The sequence below is a fragment of the Typopeltis vanoorti genome, chromosome 23 (assembly GCF_054136105.1).
Source record: "Typopeltis vanoorti isolate ZY-2024b chromosome 23, IOZ_Tvanoo_1.0, whole genome shotgun sequence".
Taxonomy (NCBI): Eukaryota; Metazoa; Arthropoda; class Arachnida; order Uropygi; family Thelyphonidae; genus Typopeltis; species Typopeltis vanoorti.
In genome coordinates this window covers 6,278,982-6,303,637 of record NC_143571.1, presented here as the reverse complement: position 1 = coordinate 6,303,637, position 24,656 = coordinate 6,278,982, and the positions used below count along the sequence as shown (strand labels likewise).

Sequence of the window (24,656 nt, the reverse complement as noted above, 5' to 3'; positions counted from 1 at the left end):
TCAGATGCACAGATCTTCAGGATAAATGGAGGAATTCCATCTGGGCTTTTTTGTGTCTAATTTAGACAGCAGGTTTGTGATGGCTTTTTGGCAAAAGGATATAGGAGGCATTGTATGTTGGGCAGTTTGAATGACTGGAAGGAATTTACCATTGACAGTTATGTGTGCATTGGAGGCAAAGTGTGATGCCAGGAGGTTAGCTTTTTCTATGAGTGATGTTGCAAATGAGCCATCTGGATATGATAGAGGTGGGAATAGTGTAGGGCAAAAATTACGGCCAACTGCCTTGGCAAGGGACCAAAAGGCATGGCTGCCGTTTGACAGGCTGCAAGCTTCCTGCTTTTTGCCTTCAAAATCTGTTTTGGAAGTATTGATAGTTTCTTGCATTTGTTTCGGGCTTCAGTGTAGGCATTGAATGAGGATGGGGGTTCTTGATTTGAGCCAGTTGTAGTATGCCTGATTTTTCATTTGTACAGCCTTGGCACATTTTTTTTTGGAGAACCAGGGTTTAGTTAGGGGATGGCAGGTCTGAGTAGTGTGGGGAATATATGCTTTTATGCCAGCGAATATCACTTTGGTGATGCGTTTGGTGCATATGTCTGGACCGGAAACAATAGTCTAATCATGGGAATGAAGCATAGTAGTGTCGGAGAGTGTCCCATTTGGCACTATTATAATGCCAAACTACTCTTGTGTAGGAGTAACTGTGTAGACATTATTGCATGGGGGAGGAGATGAGCACTAAGTTGTGGTCAGAATTACCCAGGGGGCTTACTACATTCACGGCATATTTGGAGGGGTCATTAGTAAAGAAGAGATCTAGGGTATTTGAGGAGTGGTTTGGGTTATCTGGTATTTTGGTCAGTTTTTGAACAATTTGCATGAGGTCATTAGTGACGGCAAATGTTTCAGCATCTCTGCTTGCAGGATCTGTATGACTGGAAGAGGAAAGATAATTGGTGTTATGGATGTTGAAATCACCCAGGAGGATGATTTTGATGTTTGGGGAGTGGAACTGGAGAAAATCAACTTTCAAGGAGAGGAAATGAAAGGGCTTTGAGTGATTGGTGGTATTAGGAGAGTGCATATAGAGACAGCAGATGAATTTGACTGAGTGGAGGAGGGATATCTTTCAGCCAAAGAAGGTGAAAGTTGGGCGATTCCAAGCTAGTTGTTCTCTGGCAGGGTATGTCAGAGCGGATATATGCACAGATGCCACCCTTGGGTAGAAAGGAGTTAAATAGTGTATAGTTAGGAAGGTTGAGATGAATAGTGCTGGGGGAGGTGAGATTTGAGTTTCGGTTAAAAAAGCATAGGTGGGGTTTGGCGGACTGCAGGTAGTAATGATGCTGTTGAGGTTAGAGTTGAGGCCACGGATGTTGGTGAAGTGGATATGCAAGGTTCCGTGAGGCATGGATTTGATCTCAAGAGTCCTGCACGTTTCCTATGCAGTGCCTGCATGCTGGTGTTCTTGGTGGCTACTGGCGTCACTTGGTTTTTGTATTAGTTTGGATTGTTTGTAGTCTATTACCCAACTGTTGTCTCCATTTTGGAGTTTTTCTTCTAGTGGTTTTCGAAGTTGGCGTCTTTGTTCTCTCTGAGCAAAGGTTAAATCAGGTTGAGCACGTATGAGCGAAAGGGGGAAAGTGTCCTTTAGCTTGTTGTTTATCACTGTTATAAATTTGGTTGTGTTTATTGGTGAGTCGCAGGTCACTTTCACGAGATGTGGATAGTTCATTCCATCCTTTCTTTTGTTTATTGGTCCGATTTGATGGCATTTGACGATGTTTCTGGGATCGACATTGGCAAACTTGCAGGAAAATGCAATGTCTTCTTTTAGGGATTTACCGTTTTCTGTCAGAAAGTTCAGGATAACAGCGTTGAGTTTCCTATTTTCGGCCTTGAGTGACTCAAGTACCGATGATGTGATTAGTTCACAAAGTTCGTTAGCAGGCACGGGTGCTGATCGTTGAGTGTCTCGAGCATAGTTTCCAACTTTCTGATTTTGGAGGAGAAGGTATCGATCACGATATTAAGCTGCTGCTCGAGGTTTGTGACTCTTTTGCCTAGGTTTAGTATCTGTTTTACAGAAGGGAAGCACATCGTACAGAAGTAGGGCTGGTTTAGATCGGTGAAAAGCTTGTGCGCCGATTCATTTATTTTCGTGCAAGAAATATATATCCAGTTGCAGCAGGAATTGCACAATATACCTTTTTTCCTTTCTTTGACTTCGGTTTCACAGCTGCGGCACTTCGTAATGTCATTCAGTTTGTTGGTGATTGGCGACGCTACACTGACGGGACTCAAGGTAGTCTTCCGTTGTTGCCATCTTTATTTCGGATGGTAGGCATAGTGTTTTCACATGGCTGTTTTTTTAGTTGTAAAATATAGCAGATTTAATAGACTATGGGTACTTATGAGTTGTATTATAGTAGTCAACTGCTTAGTACCTTCTGTTACTTTTCCGTTTGCTGCTTATTTTGTACAAAAAACACTTGCAGTTATCTTCACTTCACTTCTGATACCTTCACTTCTGCTTTTTCATGAGTACCTGAATCATCAACACCATAACATAAAATTCACCTATGAATTAGAATCTAATGGTTCACTCCCATTTCTGGACTTTGACTAACTAAGGAATCAGAAAAATTAAAAGTCTTTATATTTTGAAAGCCTACACAGAACTTATGAGGTAAGCCAGATTAAGGATAAACTGACTGTCAGGAGAAGACTTTTACCTTAACACATTCATGACTGGCAGAGTTTCACATGTTTTGTTGCTTGGGAACTCACTTTACAGTATATTATGATCCTTCCGCACAGGGCAGGCACATTTTCTCTCATCTCATTGTAGATGAGAGATATCTACATGTCTCTTCTGATCAATATAGACTTCAAAAATTGAGTATTATTTCCACACTAGTAGCAAGAGCCCACCAACTCGTCACTGACAAGGATGACATACCAAAGAACTTCAACATTTAAAAAATGCTTTCCTTCAAACTGATGGCAATAATAACCACATCACCTTCATCTAATGAAGAAAAAAACAGAGGATTCATCATGCTTCCATATATTAATCCAATTTCCATAAAACTGGCAAAAATACTTAAGGAATATAAAATCAAAGTAGTATTTACCTCCTTTATCAAGATGAGATCTCTACTCCAATCCACAAAACATAGCCCACTTTAATATCCAGGTGTTTATCAGCTATGGTGCAATTGCAAGTCATCTTACTATGGACAAATAGAAAAATCAATTGAACAACGTATTGAATACCGGAGTGAAATGTCAGCTTTGTTATCACGTGTACTCTCTTCAGCTGATCCACAAGATGCTTTGCAATTGAGACATCAAGTGTTACGGGATAAATCGGAACTATTACACCATTGCTATGATACAATTGAGAGAAAAATCTGAGTCTTTGGAAATGGCATTAGATCCTAAACATTTAAATATCGAAATACCTTGTATAGTGTGGTTTTTATTATTACACTTATCATTATTACACTAACATTGTCAACACTGAGTGGTGACTCCAGGGCGCCGCAAGTGACAGTCGAGAGCCACGTTTATGCAGTAGTTATTCGATTGGCTCTCATGTAGACACGTTCTTTCCCCACGGCATTTTATTATTTACGTTAATATTAGTATTTAATATTTTTTAAGTATGAGTGAAAAGAGACAAAACAAAGAAGACACTCTTGGAGTAACAAAAAAAAACGCAAGTGGTTGACATCAGAGAAGAAACTTGAAATTATGCAGTTTATGCAGTAGTTATTCGATTGGCTCTCACGTAGACACGTTCTTTTCCCGCTGCATTTTATTATTTACGTTAATATTAGTATTTAATATTTTTTTTATTATTTAAGTATGAGTGAAAAGAGACAAAACAAAGAAGACACTGTTGGAGTAACAAAAAAAAACGCAAGTGGTTGACATCAGAGAAGAAACTTGAAATTATAAAATGTCATGAGAATGGTGCTTCGTTTGCTAAAATAGCATGTGAGCATTCAATGAATGAGTCATCTGTACGAACAATTATTCTGAGCAAAGAAAAGATTAAACAACATGGAATGAGCACTTTTTCTTATATGTCAAAGTGATCATGAGAAATTGATCTTCTACAATGGAAAATATGGAGCGCCATCTGTGTTGAAGATTGTAATCAGAAAAAGAATCCTTTGAGTCAAATGATAATCCAGGCAAAAGCAACAAGTCTATATGACAAAATAAAAGAAAATGAAAGTGAAAATGAAGGAGGTACAACACCGAACTTTTATAGCAAGTCACAGGTGGTTCTACAATTTCAAAAAGCGTATGGGATTCCATAATGTAAGAATCCAAGGTGAAAGTGCAAGTGCTGACACTAAAACTGCAGAATTATTTCCCAATGAATTGAAGGAGCTTATTGCTCCTTCAATTCATTGGGAATTGAATCAATTCCCAATGAATCAAATTTTTAACGCCGACGAGACCGGCTTGTTCTGGAAAAGAATGCCATCGCGCACATTTCTAGCAGAGAAGGAAAACACACAAGCTGGGCATAAAGTGTCAAAAGACCGATTGACACTTTTACTGGGAGGTAATGCATCAGGTGATTTAAAATTGAAGCCACTGTTAGTGTACAGAGCAGAAAACCCAAGAGCTCTTAAGGGCTTTACAAAGAACAATTTACCTGTTCATTGGCGTTCGAATAAAAAAGCGTGGGTGATTCGTTCGATTTTCGAAGACTGGTTTAAAACTTGTTTTTGCCCTGAAGTTAAAAGCTATTGTAAAAAGAATGATATTCCTTTCAAAATTTTGCTTTTCTTAGACAATGCACCAGGACATCCAACTCTATTGACTGACTTAGATGAAAATGTCAAGATTCATTTTCTTCCCTCCAAACACAACATCAATTCTGCAGCCGATGGATCAAGGCGTTATCTACACTTTCAAGGCTTACTATTTAAGACGAACTTTTGCTCAAGCTATTAAAGCTGCAGCAGAAGAAGATTCTTGGACTTTGAGTGACTTTTGGAAGAAATTTAACATAAAAGATGCCATTCAAAATATTTATGAATCTTGGCAAGGGGTGACTCAAAGCAACATGCGAGCTGTGGCATAATATCTTGCCGCATTGTTCAAAGGACTTTGTTGCCTTTGCAACACAGAAAGAGGAAATCTCAACAGAAATTGTGCAGATGGGCAAAGATCTTGGTTTTACAAGTTTAGATAGTAGCAATGTGAACGAATGTATTGATTCTCATTCAAATGATCTGGATGATGAAACCCTTTTGGAGTTGGAACAACAACGAGCCTATGAAGCAGAAGAAGACAAAGATGATCTCCACTGATGTCATGGTTGAAGAATTTTCCTTTGCTGACCTTTCAACTTTTGTGAGAAAAATTGACGAAGCTTCCAATTTTCTCATAAATGCTGACCCGAATTTGGTAAGAAGCATCAAAGTGAGACAAAGTCTCAATAATGCCATCAAATGCTACAGAGATACAGGATGGTTCAACGAACACTAAAAGACTACTTTAGTAAAAAGTAAATTACTGTAAGCTAAAATTGAAGCAATATTTGTTTTGTTTTCTAAACTTTTATATCAGTTTAAAAGGACTTAAAAAAGATCAAAAAGGATCAGAACTTTCCCCACCTTTGCAATGAGTTGCCTGAGATTGTACTACGTACTAGGACTACTTGCATTAGCTCATGCTAGTAACCGCCGATACTTTTATAGTTTACTATATTCGGCATGAAACTCTCTGATTCCAATCTTTGAGTTTCTTATTCGGTTTTAAAACAATGTGGGATTTAATATCCCCTTAATTTGAATAATGTTTATATCGCCGAAATGAAGCCTATTGGCTCTTTATATTTAAGTAACTTAATGGTTGCACCTGTTTGACAACTCGTATAGCAGAGTATATAAGTTCTTTTTGCTATACCCTTTGGTATCTATTTGGTCTAGTTACTCACTGATGAAGCCTCAAAAAAGGCTGAAACCGGTCTGGGTAATGACCTCCCACCATAATGTAATAACAGCATACATTTCCTAGGAAATGTGTTTTTACATTATGGAAAATACCAAGATTAGCGATCAGAACTTTCCCCACCTTTGCAACGAGTTGCCTGAGATTGTACTACGTACTAGGACTACTTGCATTAGCTCACGCTAGTAACCGCTGATACTTTTATAGTTTACTATATTCGGCATGAAACTCTCTGATTCCAATCTTTGAGTTTCTTATTCGGTTTTAAAACAATGTGGGATTTAATATCCCCTTAATTTGAATAAAGTTTAAAAGGATTTTATTTGTTATTTAGTTAATAAAAATAACAATTTTTTTTCAGTTTTAAGCATTTTTATTATCCTAAATTTTTGTAATAAACAAATTAAATTGAAAACCTTTATAAATAGACCTCGAACAACGCGGTTTTGCATAGTGCAGACGCTTCTTGGAACCAATTAACCGCGCTATACAAGGTATTCCTGTATTAACCCATGTATCAACTTGTCTGAATACATCCTAGCCTTCATTAGCTAAACATGTGCAAGTGAATGTGTGCATAAACACGCACAATGTTCTGAGAAGTGCAACATACAATTAGAAATTTTTTCAATAACATCAGTCTCTTCTATAATTACATAATAGCTGTCACCTTTGTTAGTCCTTACTGTTTTATCTACTAGTTTGGTTTGTATACGCCACAAGAAATCGTGAGCATTAGGATGAAAAATTGTGTTATCAATTAAAATAAATATTGTCATCTTATTCCAGTGTTCTGCCTTATAAACTCTTAGTCACATACTCAAGAAATGGCAAAGTCTACATATTTCTCTCTCTCTCTCTATATATATATATCTTTATTTGTTTTACATAAATTGTTTGCTTTCTGTACCCAGTGACTGCATTATTAAGAGGTATTATCACATATTTTCTACACCTGAAAATTTGAAAGAAAATGCACTTACTAAGACAAATGTATTTAGTCAGATATTGTTGTAAAAATCTGATATAACTGTTTTACTTTTTATGTTAGTTTTTTAAAGCGATATATATCCTGAGTGTAAATTTCATTAATGTGGAATACATTTTTATTATACAATAACATAACATAAAAATATGTGTGTATTCATTTATTAAAGCAACTGCATACATTAGTATTATTGGAACAGTAAACTTGCCCACTGTATATTGTAACCCTTAGGGAATAACACACAAATGCTGTACTGTACATATAAGATGTATGTTTATTTATAGTAGTGTTTGTATGCCACACTATTACTGTACAACATGCGAGCACTGTAGTAATGGAAGCCATGTTGTTGCTCAAGTTTCACTTTGAATCTCAGTAATGGACATGAGTGTTAGAAATTGTTTGTAGAGCAGCTGTTGCTAGGTAACAAGAATGCTAGCCAGCATAGAAGAACCGAAAAGGTGGAATAAACTAAAAAAAAAAAAGTCAAATTCTCTAATCTTGGAAAAGTTTTCTATATGCATCTTTAACTACTCTCCAAGAAGGAACTGTGAAGTTAATAACTGAAAGACAGTATAATGTATCAAGTCTTCATATATGAGAAGTAAGTGATATATGTTCCAAGGAGCAATGTGGAATCTACAATAAAGTTCCTTTTATTGAGTAGTTTGGAACTACTCCATTAAATGTATTCCTATTGTCTGAGAGCAATTATTCTTCATGCCTACTTCAGAAAAATGAAAGAAAGAGATGTTTAAGGAAACTTGTGCACTTAACTAATATACAAGTCTATTAGTTAAGTGAGACCTTTTAACAGATTGTATTCTAAGGAATTTGAGAGATAAGGACAATAAAATAAAGAAAAAACAAAAAGGAAGATAAAGACAGGAAGTTCACAGTCAAGTGAAAGTTTAAAAATTTCAGCTGAATGCTTTGTTTAGTTTGTTTTGTTAGTATTTGATGTTATCCCTCAGGAATGTATTTTAACTGAGAGAGAGAGAGAGAGTGAGAGATAGTATTTTCTTTGAGCTCATTATCTGATTGTAGAATGTATTTACAGATGTGCTTTAACATATACTAAGAATTTAAATGTTACATATATAGAATATTAGAATTTTACTAATTACAAAGAATATGAATGTCAGATCTCCTTAGAGAGATAAAGTGAATTACTTAGCATACAGAATTTGTATCTGTTGTATATATTTATATGTTTACAGTAACTATTTAAATTTCTTTATATACTCAAGCATTATTCTTTGGATGCAAATCTGAAACATTCTAACCAACTAAAATAAAATATATATAATATATTGTTATCTTATTCCATGACTGACTTTAATATATAGATTGGATATACAGTAGTGAACAAATTAATCTGAACACTCACATTTTAAAGAAAAATTTTAATTTTAGAAGAAAATAAGTAAAAAATTAAACTCCAACTTTACCTAATAATTTATATGTGCTCCTCTGTTACTAATAAGTTCATTAATTCACTTAGGCATGGACTCTACCAACATAGAACACATTTTTCTTATTTCTACATCTTGAAACCATACATTTATAATGGATTGTATTAAGTTATCCTTTATATCACAATTTACTTTTCCAAGTCTCTTTTTCACTATGGCCTATAAATTTTCTATTGGGTTAATGTCAGGAGAGTTACCTAGCCACTGAAGCAATTGATGTTGCGATTTTTGAGGAATTCTTTCACTTTTTTTGAAGTGTGGCATGGAGCAAGATCCTATATGAAGATGAGTTCTTTGTCATTCTGTACCCCTGTGGGAACACTTTTTCCTTCAGCATTTTTATGTATTGGTCACTTTTCATCATACTGTCAACAGGCTCAAGTGATCCTGGACTATCATGTAAAACAACCCCAGAACATTCATTGTAATGTTCTTTTTGACTACTGATTATATACAAAACACATAAATTGGGTTTAACTGGTGGGAGGTTTTTTTATTGTAAAGTAATAGCCTATTAGTTTCGCCGACTTGACTGCTGGCTTTGTTTGGGCATACAAGGTGACAACAAAACAGCTTAAAAAAGATTAAAAAACAAGCTAAGGATATCAGGTTAAAACATAAACGAATGTTAAATATTATCTAAATTCAAATAAAACATTACATCAAATAACGCTGTATGCTTATTTACGTCAAATAAGCATACAGCGTGCATGTTATCAATTATAGATCGTACATGTATAACAATGACTGATAACATACACGCTCCATGCATTTGATGTAACATTTTATTTGAATTTAGATAATATTTAACATTCGTTCATGTTTTAACCTGATATCCGTCTCTTGTTTTTTGATCTTTCTTAAGCTGTTTTGTCACCTTGTATGCCCAGACGAAGCCAACAGTCAAGTCGTCGAAACTAGTAGTAGGCCATTACTTTACAATAAAAAAACCTCCGACCAGTTAAACCCAGTTTATATGTTTAGTAAACCCCCAGAACATCTTTTTAGCTGGGTGTTTAGGAGCTTGTTTTTCTTCTCAGTCACTGATTTATGAACATAGAGTACTCGCTCTACTTGGACAAAGAAATGGCTCTCATCTGAAAATATGATCTTCTTCCACCTCTCAAAAGTCTAATTTTTGTACACTTTTGCCTGATGGAGCCTCTTTTCTGCATAGCTTTCATCAACAGTTGTTTCTTCTTTTTTGGTCTATGGGCAGTTCTCCCTGCTTCCAACAATCTTTGAAGGACTCTCATGTCAGAAACATTAATGCTACTAGTTACCAAGTCAGCATTTAATATTTAAGTCTACAGCAGACAATCTTGGATTCATTTTGCTTTTTCTAACTAGTAAATGATCTTGAGTTAGTGTAGTTTTCCTTTTTTGCCTATATTTTCTTTTCTGTCAGGAGAAAAGGTACCTGTCTCCCTAAACCTCTTTAAAATAACATTAACAGTACTAAAACCAACACTGCGCTCGTTGGCATTCTGTTTTTGAGTCATAGATTTTAAGTAGTGCATGGGAGATAGTTAAGAGTTATCTAGAGGAAGCTATATTAAACTGTATACCTAAGTATACAATTTAATATAGCTTCTCTATTCTCTAGCTTTTCTCTAGAAATTCTCTAGCTTTTCTATCCAACAAGTTGGATAGAAAAGAAAACAAACAGCACAGTCAGACAAGAATTATTGTATAAAAAGACAATAACAGAAAAAAATTAGAAAACAACAACTGAGATGGTTTGGCCACACTGTACGCATGGACGCAGACAGACTTCCTAATGTCCTAATCAATACTTTTCCAACTGAAAAAAGAAGACCTGGAAGGGCAAGAATTACCTGGCTGAAATTAATAAAGAACATTTCGGGATGTAGAACATATAAGGAACTTTTTTCAAACAGCAAGGAATAGAGAAGACTAAAAGATCCTGCTCAAGGGAAGACTCAATCCGTCTTAGACGGAAGAGAAGAAGAAGGTAAGAAGAGTGTAAATCAGGTAGAAGTTAGATGGATAACCAATATCATTAAGAATGAATTTCAGAAAAGGAAAATGTTGTGGAGAGCATATATGGAGAAAGGCAAACAGCAAACTCATGAACAGTACAAAGGTCAGGCAAAAAAGGTGACTAGTGTGGTAAGGAAGGCAAAATCTAATTAAGAAACTACCCAAGCAGGCCAAAGGAAATCCTGAAGAGTTCTTTCACTATGTGGCAAATAAGTTGAAAAATGACTACAGAAGAATAACCTTAATGAGTGCTGATGGTCATGAGGTAAGAGAAGCAGATATAATAGTTGAGTTAGTAACCACTTAGCAAAGGTATGTCATACAATTGGAGGGCAAAGTCTGACTGTCACCTCCTCGTGGTGCCCTCTGGATGATCTAACGACAGCAGCATTTCTTCTTTTTCCCACCATAGAGACAAATTTCAGTGATCATACTTATGCTACTGCATACGGGGAAGCCGACGCGACTCTTGATTTGGAAATGAGCTAATCATTCCACCCATTACAAAAAATATTAATATCATCCAATGTAATTTAAATGGTATCGTTACCCCAGCAAGCAAAAAAAAAACTAAATGAACTATAACTACTAGCTGACAAACATGATGATATTATCTGCATCCAGGAAACCAAACTATGACAAACCAACAGACTAAACATTAAAAACTATGAAATCATAGGACAAGATAGGCCTATGGACCAAAATGGAGAAGGGCTTCTGACACTAATCCGAAACTTGTCATATAAAGTTGTTGAGTTAGACATAGCATCAGAAGGAACTGAAATACAAGGAATCCAAATACTGGAACCAAGTAAAATGCCATTAAACATATTCAATTGTTATCATCCTCCTGACAAACCTGGACCAAATCTTTCCAACCTATTCCATCTCATTGAAGAAAACTCCATTATCTTCGGAGATATGAATAGCAAACACCTGTTATGGAGTTCTGAGGAAATAAACCCAAGAGGAGAAAACCTGAGTAATTTCTTAGATGAAACAGGACTAAATAACTCTGAACAGTGGAGAACTACTTATCTGTCTCATTCTTATGGTACAAAAGATGCCCTAGATATCACTGCGGTGTCTCCTGATCTTCACGACAAAGCTATTTGGTCTGTTTTGGAACCAGTAGGAAGTGACCGTACTCCAATTTTAATCAATCTGAACCCAAAAATGACTAGACCCATCCAAAAAAGAAAATATCATTGGAACTTCCAGAAGGCAAATTGGGAGAAATACAAAGATGAAGTAAGTAAAATGCTGAAAGATTACACATACCATGATGACTTAGACAAAGACTATTTAACTTGGAAGAATACTATCCTAAATGCAGCAAAGAAAAGTATACCGAAGGACTACAGGAGAAAAGTTATTTCAAACTACACAAAGGTTCACCAGGAACTTGCTAGTAAAATAACTAAACAAAATGAATTATTTAACATCTTTAAAATTGGAAGCCCTCCAGAAACCAGGATCGAGTACAATATAAATGCTGAAATTAAACAAAAATATAATATATTACAAAGAACTAGGTGGCAAGAATTTTGCCACAACTTAAATCCAAACTTCAGATACCAAACTTTGGAAACTGACTGCTAATTTACAAAGAGACCTACCAAAGGCAAGTGAGACTAACACGCTGAAAGATCCAGATGGAAATATCAAAATTGGATATAGGGAGATCGCAAATACCTTGGCCTTTCATTTTCAAAATATAAGCAAACTAGAGATGAATACTAGGAAAGACCATCAAATATCCAAACAGGCTCGACAGCAGAAAAATGCTGCAAACTCCCCAAAACATCAAAACAAACTATTCTGGGATCCATTTACAATCTCTGAATTGGGAGATGCCTTGGAGAGACTAGATATAAATAAATCATGTGGACCAGTAACATACAAGGAATTATGATCAAGCATCTTCCTTCCCTAGGCATAGATTGGCTACTTCGCCTATACAACAATAGCCTAAAACAAGGAAAAGTTCCAAAAGACTGGAAGACAGCCACAATCATACCAATCTTAAAGCCTAACAAATCGCAAGTCCAACCAGGAAGTTATAGACCAATATCACTGACTTCAATTCCAGGCAAATTAATGGAAAAAATGATACTCCAAACTTGAATTACTATCTAAACAAAAATAGTATACTACCACATTTTCAGGCTGCCTTTAGAAGAAATCACTCAACAACTGATCAACTTTTCTACTTAACCCAGACAATTCAAGATAACTTCCAGACCAAACCTATCAAATCCACCATTGCAGCTTTTATAGATTTTAGCAATGCCTTTGACAAGGTGTGGAGGCAGAAACTCTTTTCCAAACTTTGTCATATTGGAATAGAAGGGAAAGTTCTTAACTGGATCTTTGACTTCCTAAGAAATAGAACAATTTGAGTTAAAGTAAATAATACCTTTTCCAAGAAAGTGAAAATAAGACAGGGACTCCCGCAAGGTAGCATTTTGAGCCCACTCCTTTTTTCCATCTACTTAAATGACTTACATAAAAATATAAATAAAGAAACAAAAGATAGCTATGTTTGCTGATGATTTGGTCCTATTCTCAGCTCATAACAACCTAGAAACAGCAGAAGGCCACTTAAACAAAGCCATTGAAAGTTTAGCTACATACTGTGAAAACCAAAAAATCAAAATTAACCATACTAAATCAGTAATCTGTGTTTTTACTATTAATAACCACCTCACAAAGTGGAGACCAAAGATTAAGCTAAACAGTCAGCTAATTACATTTAATGAAAACTCCAAATACCTTGGAGTTACTCTGGATCCTTCGCTAAGCTTCAATAAACATATCAACAATGTTGCAGTCAGAGCAAAAAGAAGACTAAATATCATGAAAAGTATCTCAGGTAAAGAGTGGGGAACCGATGCTAAAACCTTAAAAGTCACATATACACCTCCATTATCCATCCCATAATGGAATATGCTTCACCTATCTGGATGCAAACATCACAAACAGGTTAGACAAGCTTATAAAAATGCAGCTTAAATCATATGTGGACTAAGGAATACAACTCCTGGAAAAATAGCTGAATTCGAATCCAACCTTGTTCCTTTAAAAATTAGGTGGCAAGAAAATCTTACCAAATTTGTAGAAAAAAAGAGCCAACCTTACACAGAACAAGTGAACTTTTTAAGAACTGGAAACCAACAAACAGAATAAAGAAAAAATCAACAATGCATGAAATCATAGAAAATAAAATTCCCTTGGATTGTCCAAATAAAATAGCCGACTACCCAGCATTTCCTCCAAATCAAGACAGGAAAAATATAGTTATCAACTCTGAAATAGGGAAACATGAGAAAAAAAGCCTAGAAAACCCTGAAATCTTGAGATCATTAGCCCTTTCAAAAATAATGAAATATGGACCTGACTCAATAAAGATCTACACAGATGGCTCCAAAAATCCAAATGGCAATTTTGGGAGTGGCGTACTCATCTATGGCTCTCATAACATAGAACTAAAAACAACAGTATTGGATGCAACTCATACCATGCAGAATTCATAGCAATTAACACAGCACTGCAATATTTGGACAAACAAAACCCGAAGGAGGTTATATTTTTCACAGATTCCTTAGCAGCCCTTCAAGCTATTAAGAACTGCTACACTAGCCATCAAGAAATACTTAGAGACATAGCAAAAAACATAAACAAACTACATAAGGATTCTGAAATAATCTTCCAATGGATTCCATCCCATGTGGGATTAAAGGGAAACGAAACTGCAGATAAAGTAGCAAAAATGGCCGCAACATCAAGTGATACCACAGATTTTGATCTTTTTAAAACCACCCAAAAAGAAAACATAAAAAGAACAATTCTTCAGGACATGACTCACCACTGGTACTTAGCAGAAAATCCAGGAGCTACCATCAACTCCAAGTTTAATCGCAGTGCCACTACCATGATCTCTCGCCTCAAGACTGGCCACACAAGACCAATCAAGTTTAGCAATGGCATAAAAGTCTTCCCCACCTGCAAAATCTGTAACATCGAGGAAGCATCACCAATGCATTTGCTAAACTGTATGAACATTTCCAAATGTGAACTCTATAACAACCCAGAAAAGGTGCTGTATAAAATACATGAACTTGACCTCTATGATCTGGTGTAATAATACCATGGGATAAAAAAAAAAAAATGTCATACAAGCGAGGTTTATCCTGTGACAGAGACTTACATGAGAACAGAGGTGGATGAATTGGAGGTTCTTAGGATATTGCAGAATCTCACTATAAATACAGCTGTAGGATTAGATGGGATATCAGCTCGGGTTTTGCCAGAATGCAAAAGAACTAGCAATGCCTCTGACTAGGCTGTTTAATTTAAGTCAGCTCTGGTAGAGTTTCAAGGGAGTGGAAAGAGGGCAAAATAATTCACTTGCTTAAGATATGTTCTAAGACTGCAGTAGCAAATTATAGACCAATCAGTATCTCAGGAGTGGTGGAAAATTGGTCAAAAAGAGAATTCAAGAATAGACGGATAAGAATATGATACTCTGTGAGAGGCACCATGGCTTTGTGAAGGGTCAATCATGCCTTAGTAATTTACTAATTTTTTATGATAGAGTGACAGCTAAGTTGGATAAAGGAATTGGCTACATAATGATTCTGCTCGATTTTGCAAAGGCATTTGACAGAATACCACATGGAACTCTCTTACATAAATTAGAACAAATGGGGGATGGAATATCAAATTGGTTATGTGGATAAGAGGGTTGCTGCTCCTGAAAGGGGAGACAGCGATTTGAAGTTTAGAGGACATATTGTTAAGGTTGCTAAGGTAGCTTATAAAAATTTACATACATTTCTAGAGTGCTTTAAACAGATATCAAAAAGTGGTATATGGGGGAGGCAGAATCCAGGCGAAAGCTGGTGACTAGTGGTGTGTGCCGCAAGGTTCAGTGCTAGAACCGCTACTGTTCAACTGTACATTAATGATATAGGAAATAATCTTGAAAGGAAATATTCAGTTATTTGCTGATGACAAAATTAGATGGAGTAATAGTGAATCAAGGTGATGTGGAGAGTTTGTGGCTCTCCACATCACCTTGATAAAATAGGCTGTCAATTTAATATGGGGAAAAAAATGTAAACTTATGCATTTTGGGACAAATAGATTACAAGCTGTGAATCACATTGATGGAACTGCACCTCAAGAAATAGACGAAGTTAGTCATTTGAAGTTTAGAGAACATATTGTTTAAAGTCGCTAAGGTATCTTATAAGATTACTTGGCTATTGAAGAACACACTAACAAGCAGAGATAAGGAAGTTATTTACTTTATACACCCTCTGTCCAAAAAGAAACTAACTTTTCAAAAATAGAAGAAACTAGTGGAACCACCTGTTGTAGAAAGCGGCAACCTTCATTAGTGTTATGTCAACTGTTGATGACATCTGTTTCATTAGAAGCCGTTATAGTTAAGAGTGACAGTGTGTTTTGATGAACGGTCGGAAAATGAGTTTCAAACAGAGAGCTGCAATTGACTTTTGTGTTAAACTCGGTAAAAGGTTTACCAAAACGCATCAAATGCTTCAAAAAGCTTACGGTGAATGTATGAATGCTTATCCTACTCAAGTTTACGAGCGCTTTAAGCGATTTCAAAGTGGTCTTGAGACTTGAGGACGACGAAAATCCAGGCCGTCCAAAAACTGGACAATGAAGTTAACATCCAAAAAAGTGTGTGATTTCATCAAAGAAAACCCGAAATCATCAGTGAGACTGATTGAAGATGAATTGGGGATTCCAAAATCAACTGTACACACAACATTTTGACCGAGAGTTTGGACGTTAGTAAATTGAATTCGCGATTTGTTCCCCACAAGTTGACCGATGACCAAAAAGTGTTCGAATTGAACACTGCAAGGACCTCATTAAAACCGCTTTGTAAGAACCCAAACTTCCTTAAAATGATCGTTACTGGTGATGAAAAGTGGTGTTCTGAGTATGAGCCCGAAACAAAGCGCCAGAGTGGAGACCACCAGAAGACGGGCATCCGAAAAAAAGTCGCTTGGAGAAGTCAAAAGTAAAGACAATGCTGATTTGTTTCTACGATTTCAAGGGCATTATCCACAAAGAATTCATTCCACCTGGCTAAACGGTTAATGGTGAGTTTTATCTCAAAGTTTTGAAGCGATTGATAGCGAAAATTCATCGCGTATGGCATGAATATCGTGATGCAGGCAGCTGGTCACTTTCGCACGATAATGCACCATCTCATCGTTCGAACATTGTGAGACAGTTTTTGAGCATAAACCAAGTTTGTGTGTTGGATCACTCACCGTATTCACCTGATTTAGAACCCTTGACTTCTTTCTCTTCCCCTAACTTCATTTGCCGATGAAAAGAAAGTGATATGACACCATTGAAAACATTCAAGCGGCAGTAACCACGACCCTCAACAGTATCCCAAAAATCGATATAAAAAACTCATTTAACAAATCAATTGATCATGCTAAATGCTGTATTGAAGCTGAGGGAGGGTATATTGATTGAAATAAATGATTTGAATAATTATAATTAGCCTGTGTTTTATTTTCTATCAAAAGTTCGGTTTCTTTTTTGGACAAAGGGTGTAAGGCCTTGATATGTCCACATTTAAATTATTTTGCTCAGGTCTGGTCTGGGATGAAGAAGTGTGGTTTAGAGGAGTCAGAGGAAAGCAACCAAGATGGTGAGTGGGATGTGGAACGTTTCCTATGAGGATAGATTGAGGGTGGGTTAGCTGCAGAAATGAAGTCCCAAATGAAGAGCTCTATTGGAAGATACAACCAAAGGAGAATCTAATGCAGAAGATTATAAAATGGAAGCTGCAATTATTTGAACACATCTGCAAAATGAGTGAGGACTGGAAGATAAAGACATTAATGTTTGGTATTACGGATGGTATGAACAGAAGATGTAGACCATACAGAGAATGGATAGACAACATAAAGGACTGGTGTGGAATGGGTGTACAAAAACTGCAACACTGTGCACTGGACAAAGAAAGGTAGAAAAAAATAGTGAAGGAGGCATTGGAGACCAATGGGCAGTGAACCCATGGTTCGTGACGATGATGAGCTGCAAAAGTTGGATAATAGGCATAATAGAAACATTTAAGTTACTTAAAGGGTTTTATAGGATTGATGCAGGAGAAATGTTTCTGCACTTGGCTAGAGGGGGAGGAAGAAGAAAAGATCATCTCTGGAAGTTGAGTAAAAGTGTAGTTAGGAGGGGGGGAAGGGAGAGGACTAGATTTTTTGCTTTGAGAGTTGTGGATGAATTGAATGGGTTGCCAGAGTCGGTTGTTAGTGCTTTGTCTGTTAATGGGTTCAAGGAGAGACATGATGCATTGTGTGGATATTTTTGGTTCTCCTGCAATGAGTCTTTAGACTCCATGGAGGAGCCCATATAATAATAATAATAATAATAATATAGGTGGTGGCAAATGGAACATTATACAGAGAAATACATAGTCTCCATTTAAGCTGTTACTCAGAAGTTAGAAATGAAGGAGATACAGGAAGAGGATTTGATGTAAAACAAGGATGTTCATTATTTCCCCTCTTATTCATCATCTATATGGATTACATGAAGCAAAGTGGTATTAAGCCTGATGTCAAAAATTGAAGATGTTAATCTTAGCGCCTCACTTTATGCAGATAATGTTATAATTCTAAATAAATCTAGTATAAGTGTGCAAGATTCACTGTCTAACTTGAATAACTGTTGTAATAAATTTTGGTATGAAAATCAACAACAAAAATCCAAAGACAATGAAAATAGGCACAAAAATTGAAATTATGAATTGCATTCTGAGGTAGAGAACCTATAAAACTAAAATTTCTTTACTAAGATACAATTTCAAGGAAAATGGCAAATTAAATAAGGAAACAAATTAGAAAAGCTGATATCATAGGCAGTCAACTGAATAAATTTATTCAGAATAAGAGAGAAATAAGTCAAAACACTAAATGAGCAGTATAAAAAGCAGTGTTCAAGATAACTTATGGATCCGAGATATATGTTAGAAATAAAACACTTAATCCAAGACTGGACACCACAGATATGAGAATCCCGAGAAAGATTAGGGGGGGGGGAGCAAATAGATGGCACCAATAACAGTATCATATTAAAAATGAGGATATAAGGAAAGAAGTTGACAATGTTAGCAAAACAAGTTTTCTTTGCAAGGATAGCAGAAAAAAGACCCAGAGGGAGACCAAGATCTAGGTGGATTGATATAGTAAAAAAGTCCTGAGAAAACAGAAATATAAGATCTGATAATATTGGATCTTGACAGATAGCAGATTAATTTGAGGACAATTGTTGACAGAAGTTGGTAATGATGTAACATTTTCATGTAGTACTATCATAATATCTCATATACTCCTTGAGGATACATTTCTGGAATTTGATGATGATGATGATGATGAGTATTTTGAAAATATTAAATACATATTCTATCTTTAAAAGTAAGATATAATGTATCTTAATATTATATTATATATATTATACAATTCATACTTGGGCCTACGGTAGATGTTTCTTGTCCCTGGGTGAAGAACCCTTGTGGCTGATTAGTTATTTGTGCAACAGCAGTAGCTGATGTACCAGGAACTGATGTTGGAGGAGGTTGTTGCTGTTGCTGTGGTGGTGTCTGTTGCTGACATACTCCAATGGATTGTTGAGCAGGCTGAGAAAGCTGTATATTTGTAATAGGTACTGCTCCTAAAAATAACACAAAACTGTCTTTTAAAAATTTACATACATTTCTAGAGTGATTTAAAATAATGCTGTCACGTTTTCAGTTTGAAGCAATTTACAGATAAAAAGCTATCCCATTATACAACTTTTAAAATGTGCTTAACTGCAGTTTCTAAAACATTATTGCATTTTTAATAACTGAAATATGCTGCAAATTATAATGCACACCTTGCAACAAAAATATGCTGCAGTTAGTTGGTGAATTCTGATGGATTTGATTAGTATATTGCATATTGAGTCACCTTCACATACCCTGTAAGGCATGCAGATAAGTGGCCAAGGCTTCTCAACCGATGCCCTATCTTCACCTTCTCAATGCATACACACTGTAAGGTTTCCAACAGGATACCAAATGAATAAGGAACTGGAACTCTGGGACCTAGCCAACCAAACTGTACTGTGTACGAACTTACACTCAAAGCAAAATGATAGTACAGTATGATGCGGGCTGAGTCCCTGCCATTTTTATCATGAAAATGCCAAATTTTATCTATTGTACCTTTGATGTAGGACAGAAATATGGTGTATATATAGTCTCTCTCTTTGGAGGAAAAGGTTTCTTTTTTATAAGATATTGGGTGAGAATTTTTCTGTTGAAAGTTTTTTCATTTGGTTGCAAAGCAAATTATACTTGCCAAGAAATTGTTTAATCCTTTGGCCAAGTGTAAGCCAATAAATTTTGCACATGAAATATCTTCATGACTAGGCCACTTGTATACAAAGGCTGTTTGTTAACTTCACATAAATTGTCTCTGTACCCCATAATGTAAAGCACGCTTCCTTTTGGACAAGTATATTGCTATGCATTAATTATAGGAGTAATATTAATTATTTTCCTGCTGTATCTATTTCATTCAAATTATGTAAGCAGACCTAGTTCCAGGTACAGTGCGAGTCTTAAGCACAAAACATGATTTGACCTGGAGGCTGAAGTTTTAAAAATTGAGTGGTGATGTAAAAGTGCCATATAGGAATCTACCTCTGTGCGCGTGTGTGTGTGTGGTCTTGGAGTAGATTAAAGACCAGAGAGACCCATTTCAAATGCCTTGCAAGAGTCTCCCTCCTTTTTTATTCAATGGTAAAACTAATTACCATTGAATTTATATCCATCAATATCAACAATATCCATCTTTAGGGACGGATATTGTTGAGGACCAAGTTAGAGCATGTGTGGCCAAATGGCAAAGACATCGTCTATATACCCCAGTTCTGCTTCAAGCTTGAGGTGGGTGGGTAGGGGGAGTTAAGTGCCAAAGTTTTAAAACATTTCATGTCTAAGTTAGCTATAGGAGGGAGCCCGTTGTTAAACCTTCAATTTGTTAAAAGAGCTCGTTGATCCAGCTTAACAATATTCATCTCCAAAGTAGTTTTCTTATTGAAAAAAAAGAAAAAAAAAGAAAAAAGCAAGCAACTCTAGCCTTGTTGGATATGTTCATTACAAGGCAACTGGATGGATCCCTCGATGTGTTCAGTCTACCATAAGCCCACAAACACACATGGGCAGACAAACACCTACATACCACTTCACATTACCATAATTTTTAAAACTTCTTTAGCCTCCGGGGCAGAGCAAATCTTGTTCTCAGGATCTGCACTGCATCATTCAAACAAAATGGATACAAAACAAGAAAAACCTTGCCAAATTCCTTAACAAGAACCTATCACCAAATAGACTATATATAGCATTATATCTTTACGTCAAACAGATAAACTCAGCTTCCTCCTAAAACAACACAATATTAGAACAGCATATACAACCCTCTAAACAAAGCTTCAACTTCATGAGGCAGTCAAAGACTGCCAGGTATTTTGGATGGACAGGACAGACCACTTTGGTTAGAAAAACAGAAAAATAAGAAATACATCTGGTATAGGCAAACAACAAAAAAGCAGACTAGGACAACATGCCCTGCATGAAGACCATTTCATCAGGTGAAAGAAACTCAGGCTACTTCATAAATCTTAGTTTAAATCAGACTGTTCTAAAAAGTTCTACAAAATCTTGTACTGCAGTAGAACTGATGATGTGATCCTATATAAATTTTGGTGCACCACCCTATCCTTCCCTTCAGCCATGAAGTTCCCTTCGTGGTAACAAAAGATTGTGACTGTCCTTGTCTGCAAGGTCATTTAATTTTCTGTCTTTGCTGAGCATGGCTGGTAAATATATAATTTCAGTCACTAAATTATTTACTAACATTTGAGTTTTCAAGTAGCTTTCATTCAATAAAGTTTGACATGAATCTAAGCGACAGAGTAGGAAATAAGTACTATATATACCGTGTGTGTGTGCGTGTGTGTGTGTGTGTGTGTGTGTGTGTGTGTGTGTGTGTGTGTACATATAGAAATGTTTTGGAAATATTTCAGGAATAGAGGAAAGGAAATAAAGACCCATGTAGGAAATGACATTTGCATCTAGACCACTGAAAGAAAGTGCCTTTTTTTTGGGTGGTCTAGCCTTTCTTCAGTTCCTGGGTTAGTAGATCTCTGTCATGGGTAAGTAGGGCTTTTTTTCTTCTAGAAACTCAGAGATTTTAATCCTGTAAATCAAGAAAATCGACTACACTACAGACAATAATATATTCTGTTAGGGAACACAAGATGGCAGCATTGTCTACCACACTCTCTTCCTTGTATGCAGTTTAAAATCACTGATAGTTTGGACCAGTTATCTCTGATTGGCCTAGGGTAGTTTGACTTCCCCTCATCTCCAAAAGTTGGAAAGTGCTAAAATGCCCAAAAGGGACATTTTTGCTCTATCTAACTCCATTTGGGGAATAAAAGTCATTAGTAGATAGTGGAGAAAAGGGAATAATAATAATGGCAAGTACCTGTTACATATCTATTCAGGGACATAGAATTGGCCATTACTAATGCAGCATTTTAACTAATAAGTAAAAATGTATATGCAGACAACACACAGAAAATAAGACAAAAGCCTTAATGAATATGTTACTGTTCATAGTAATATCTTCACACTGATGCAGGTTATAAGAGAATACAGATATGGAATGGAAATTGATAATTTAATTTTGTACAGGATAAAAATGAGTATTATACTGAGCAATGAAATATTAAGAAAGTTCTATAAAAGAAACTGAATTTTCTACAAAAAAAATATTGAAGATGTGATGAAGGTGGCAAAATGACCAAGTTTTAAAAAAAATAAGAGATGATAGAGATGACATAACACTGCGGATACAGATATTCTGAATTATAACAGAAGAATTGTATATTCTAGTTTTAATATTATACTGTAAGTAAACAACGTTTGTGTATAAAGTATCTTCACGACTAGGTCACTTATATACAAAGGCTTCACATCAATTACCTTAGTATCCCATAATGCAAAGCACTTTGGATGTGTATATTGCTATGCATTATGGAAAGGAGCACTACCCAGAACAGTTTTGATCTTTATTTATGTCTTCTCAGTGAGAACTACACCCAGGATAATACCGAGGTTAAATGAGCGTAGAAGTCATATGTTCCACATGCATTTCCGTTTGCTTATGGTCAGGGATAATATTAAAACAATAATATAATTTCTTGTTTTAATAGTTTCTATTATAATTTTCTTAATTACCAAATGAAAGAATTTTCTTCGACTATCTCTGATCCAGAGCATTTTAAAAATATGGCGACTTAATCTCAGTATCTTTCTGGGTCTTGCTAAGAAGTTCACAATAAAGGTTGAAATTAGTGTGGGTCATGACCCTTCCCATAATGCATAGCAATATAAACATTTGAAAGGAATTCTGCTTTGCATTATGTGATACTAAGGCAACTTATGTGAAGTGAACAGCCTCTATAATACCAGCAGCCCTAGTTGTGAGAATACTTCGAGCAAAAACAAGAATATAATCTGTGTATTATAAGTGACTTATTTACCAAGTGTGTGTGTGTGGGGGGGGGGGGAATTCTACACAGATGTGTGGAGAAATTAAATTGAAAGTGATTTCTCCACACATGCAGAAAATAATCAAGAATTAAACACCAACCAGGAATATCACTACTTTAGGTATAAAAACAAGCCTGCATCGACAAGTTTGTCCTTCGTTCATTCTTTGATGCTACGAACTCAGTAACAGCTAGGATTCAGAAAATAAATTGTAGCTTAGGTTTAACTTGGAATATGATATATAAAAAAATATACAGTTATACCCCGACTTACACGAATCTGGAGTTGTGCGGTTTCATATATGTATGTATTCCCGTCCCGCTTCACGCCTCACCACTAGTCGTATCTTTCAGCTGCCAGCCACATTCGCCAGTGTCGCACATGCTGTGAACAAGCACTGACATGTTTTGCATGGTCTCCATTCATACACAATTTTTATAGTCTACAAACCTTGCCATTGTTTAATGTTATGTTCTTGATAAACATTTTATCACATAAAAAATAATAATGTCGTCCAAAAGAAGCAAGTCCAATTCTTCTTCAGCTAGCAAGAAAAGAAAAACATTGACTTTGGAAACAAAACTCAACATTATTAAGGATTTTGAAGGCGGATTGAAAATTTGTGAGCTAGCTTGAAAGAAGTTTGATCTACAGGCATCCACAGTAAGAACAATCATAAAAGAAAGGTTTACAGATTTCGGAGGACACAGATTCTGACAAGGAATGAATTGTAGCCACAAGGTAAGGAATAAAAACATCAATAGCTTGCTATGAAGAAATTTTGCGTGACAAGAAAAAGACATTATGCCATTAGACAAATCTATTAGATTTTATGAAACCATTGACATCGAAATAACTTTCTTTTTTTATGTATGAAAAACTACAATTATGATTATATTTCTTAAAAAATATACGTGTTTTTGTAAGCCTTTGGTTCCAATTAACTAATATTTTGTATGTTTTTATGCAAAATTATACCCGAGTTACGCGAATTCGACTTATGCGCTTTTTGTTGGTCCCACCTACCGCGTAACTTCAGGGTATGACTGAACTTAAAACGATACCATCAAACACTATATATTCAATAGTTCAGAGCAAGCTAGACGATAACCACTTTTGCATCTGTTGACTCATGACAAGGTCAGATTTTTGAGGTCTCACTGTCCTCTCACCCAGCTGGCTTGTCACTCAAATGTCTACATATACAGGTTTTATCTACATAATCTGAAACAACCTCAAGTTTAATGAACTCCTCAGTATTTCATTCATTATCATCATTCAGCTGGTCCAACAACAGTTCAAATGTTTCCAGAACATAGCCTGTTGCCTAGTTTGCTGTTGTCAGATGTCCCTGAACATAACTTGCAGCTTGACGACCAACACATTGAGCTGCTGGATCAAAAGGAAATGAATCCTTCATTTCCCTTACCCTCTCTCTCTCACTCACTCTCATAGGTTCATCATCCACAGTGCCTCACTGCAATTTCCAGAATTCCATTCTTAAACAAAAATAGCATCCTAA

The 24,656-nt window shown here is 35.9% G+C and overlaps 1 protein-coding gene across 1 annotated transcript in view; it reads right to left on the bottom strand.

The window, feature by feature from the left end:
- Window positions 1-24,656, bottom strand: part of Med (Smad/Smad4 homolog Medea) — a 278,163-nt gene that overhangs the window by 96,456 nt on the left and 157,051 nt on the right. Inside the window, exon 8 of the mRNA XM_090413229.1 lies at window positions 18,994-19,197. Coding sequence (XP_090269355.1) covers window positions 18,994-19,197 — 204 coding nt within the window. The remainder of the gene's footprint in view (window positions 1-18,993; window positions 19,198-24,656) is intronic.